This window comes from Rhea americana, unplaced genomic scaffold, assembly GCF_003343005.1.
Source record: "Rhea americana isolate MKP2758 unplaced genomic scaffold, rheAme1 scaffold_423, whole genome shotgun sequence".
In the NCBI taxonomy this organism is placed as follows: Eukaryota; Metazoa; Chordata; class Aves; order Rheiformes; family Rheidae; genus Rhea; species Rhea americana.
In genome coordinates, this window is record NW_028186561.1 from 27,486 (window position 1) to 30,895 (window position 3,410).

Genomic DNA, 3,410 nt, shown 5'->3' on the forward strand with positions numbered 1-3,410 from the left:
CAGGTCCCGGCTCCCCAGGTGTCCCCTGCTCCCCAGCCCCATCAGGTCCCTGCTCTCTACCACGTCCTGGCTCCCCACCACGTCCTGGCTCCCCACCAGGTCCTGGCTCCCCACCAGGTCCCGGCTCCCCAGCCGTCCCCTGTTCCACAGCCCCACCAGGTCCCTGCTCTCTACCACGTCCTGGCTCCCCACCAGGTCCCGGCTCCCCACCAGGTCCCGGCTCCCCAGCCGTCCCCTGCTCCCCAGCCCCATCAGGTCCCTGCTCTCTACCACGTCCTGGCTCCCCACCAGGTCCCTGCTCCCCACCAGGTCCCGGCTCCCCACCAGGTCCCGGCTCCCCACCAGGTCCCGGCTCCCCAGCCCCACCAGGTCCCTGCTCTCCACCAGGTCCCGGCTCCCCACCAGGTCCCGGCTCCCCAGCCGTCCCCTGCTCCGCAGCCCCACCAGGTCCCTGCTCTCCACCAGGTCGCTGCTCCCGCCAGGCCCCTGCTCCTCACCCTGCTCCCTGGTGGCCCCTGCTCCCCGGCCCCACCAAGCTCTGCTCCTTGCCCAGCCAGAAGGGCAACGTGCTCCTGAGCGGTCTCCGTGTAAAAGTAAAGGTTTACATAAGCGGATACAGTGAATCATGAAAATCTCCCTATGAATGTAGCTGCTTCTCATAACACCGGCGTGACATACGCTTAACCCATAAATCTGCCAAGGTTCATGGGCTCAGCGTTTCTGCTGGCACCGGCCGAGCAGGTAGCAGTGACATCAGAGGTCAGGCTTGCCGCGACACCCGCTCCGCACGGCGCCCGCGCGGTGGCACGCCGCGGCCCCCGAACCTGCGCCTCTCCCCGCTCCGCTCCGCTCCGGCGGCCGGCAAACGCAGCGGGAACGCAGCGGCCCCGCGAGAACCGGCGCCGGCTCCTCCTGCTCCCACCTGCCTCCCCAAGGATAAATTCTCTCCAGGCACCAAGCCATGTTAGTAAGTAGTTCACAGAGCGTGTATGTTCAACGCTCAAAGTTTCGTAGGAGAAAAACACTCCCGGAGACTCTCACACCAGTGAAGTGGCAGGGAGCGCTCGGTATAGACRCGCTTTAAAGAAAGGGAGTAGATCTGAATCGTTGTACCATCAAAACTTAAGGCTTTTTCTGAGCTTACAGAGTCCAGAGCACAGCAAGTAATCTCTTCCTGCCGAGATCCAAAAAGCAGGGTGGAAATAGCTAAAATAGATAAATGCAGAACCACTGTACATTTTCCTTGCGAACTTCCATACTTTCTATCAACCAGTTTAACATGTAAATTCRCTGAACTGGAAGGGCTCAAATTCCTTCCAGTCAAAAATATTTGTATTTACYGATAAGATTAACATGGACAAAATCACTATTTTAGGAACAGAAAAAAAAGCAGCTAGTCAGACAAACTAAACAGGAGGTCACCATACGTTTAAATAACAAACTGTAATGTATGATTATAATCTTCTATTCCAGGACTTCAGAGCAATAAAGAGCGTGGTGGCATGACCCCCCCTCGCCCCGCTATCCAGCGTACATCCCTGCAGCCGCCCGGGATAGGCCTCGCTCCCCTCGGTGCATCAAGAGGGGCAGCTGTTGCCCTCTGCGTTAACTCGGCTCATTTTGAACTCCCGGCGCTGGCAAAGCGCAGAGCTCTGCGACCGCCTGCCGCTGCCACTGCACTTCTGCTTTTCGTTAAGTCTTTACCCCTGCAAGAACCACTGGAATGAATGAGAACAGGAATCTGAACTTGACACTGAAATATTTTCCCTGGAGTTGAGGAGGGGTCCACACTATTCCTTTACTTTGTAATCTGAGTTTTGTGTATTAAAAGGAAAAAACAAACTGAAAAGGTTGAAAATATTAAGGAAAATATTACAAAATATGAAAGTGTAAACTTTTGGGCTTCCCAATAGAGCAAACTGGTTTGGTATTAGGCTAGCAAATCTACTGGCAGTTCTAAACTTTCAAGTTTTTAGAAAGTGAGATAAAAATACAATGACTGTTTTAGAAACCTGGGCGGAAGGGTGATGAATTTTTAGCACGGTATAATGTTGCACAGTTGGGCAAAATTATGCCTCCTTCGCACGGGCATTTTGCTGCGTGATTAGCTGCCTCTTTGCCTGCTGCAGCGAGGCCGCCTGAACGGGGTCTGCCAGACAGCGGGGGTGACTTCGGGCTCCAGTGGCCTATACGAATGTAAGAAGATGAGCATTATCGCGCCCTCGGGCCAGTTCAGCAAAAATACTGAAGGCGCGATAGATTAATGATTTAAATGCAGATGGCTTGAAAACAGCCATTGAAAAAATCTCTCTTAGTCATTTCAATGAGCAAAGATACAGTAAAGTGTTAGTAAACAGTTCTTGCTAAGTATGATTTTATGGGAAAAAATGTGACTTCTGTGCTTGTTGGGAACCTGTGGTGCGGCCAGCTCGGGAGCAGCACGGGTGCACTGGTGGGTGGTGGGCAGCGCGGGGGCACTGGTGGGTGGTGGGCAGCGCGGCGGCAGGCAGCACGGGCGCACTGGTGGGTGGTGGGCAGCGCGGGGGCACTGGTGGGCCGCCCACGCCCGGGGCCGGCCGCTCTCACACCCTCGGGGGGCTGCAGGCTCTCACCAGTCCAAACCCTTCTCCAGCCTGGTTTCGTGAGCAAACGCGACGCAGGGGAGCGGGCTGTGACRGTGTGTCTGCGCGTCTTTCTGCACCGCCCGCCCTCCTCCGCCCCTTGGGCAGCGATTTCTGCACCTGCCGGGGAGCTTCGGCTACCTCCGCTCCGCGGGCGGCCACGTCGGGGCCACCGCGGCCCCGCAGCTGCCGAGAAACGAGACAGGCCTGCGGGAGCGAGGACACTAGTCGTGTGCTCCTTGACGAAGGAGCAACCCTCCAGGCTGCCCGGTGAGGGACCGCGCAGCCCGCAGGCACCGATTCCCGCAGAGTCGGGACGAGCCCTCCGCCGGGACGCGCAGCCCTGCTAGCTCACTGCTCGTTCGCTCGCTGTGACTATTCACAAATAAATCGCGCGAGCACTCGCTGCGAGTCYGCAGACACGGCTCGGTTTGCACCAGCTTCTTCTGAAAAACAGCAGGCAAAATTAAAACACACACTCTTAGTCCCTAATGACATTTGTTCCAAGTTAGGCAAATATCCAAAAGTAACAGTAAGATTTAGAAACAATTAGAAATTGCTCTTCCAAAAATATAATAACCTACTGCGGGAATGRTCTTATACTGGAACCACACACATTTTCCAACTTCCTTAATCGCTGATACTCAGGGATATATGCCACACTAATCACATTTGAACAGTATTTTAAATTTAAGCGTACCTTTTGATACTGGTAAGCGAGAACACGCTTTGCAGCAGACCCCAACAACGAAAGCGCTCGGGAAGGCGCGCTCCTGCCCGCAGCGCACC

At 55.4% G+C, this 3,410-nt stretch overlaps 1 protein-coding gene across 1 annotated transcript in view; it reads right to left on the reverse strand.

Moving 5' to 3' along the window:
• Nucleotides 1-3,410, reverse strand: part of PDE4B (phosphodiesterase 4B) — a 191,900-nt gene that overhangs the window by 22,366 nt on the left and 166,124 nt on the right. Inside the window, exon 7 of the mRNA XM_085315232.1 lies at nucleotides 61-572. Coding sequence (XP_085171358.1) covers nucleotides 61-572 — 512 coding nt within the window. The remainder of the gene's footprint in view (nucleotides 1-60; nucleotides 573-3,410) is intronic.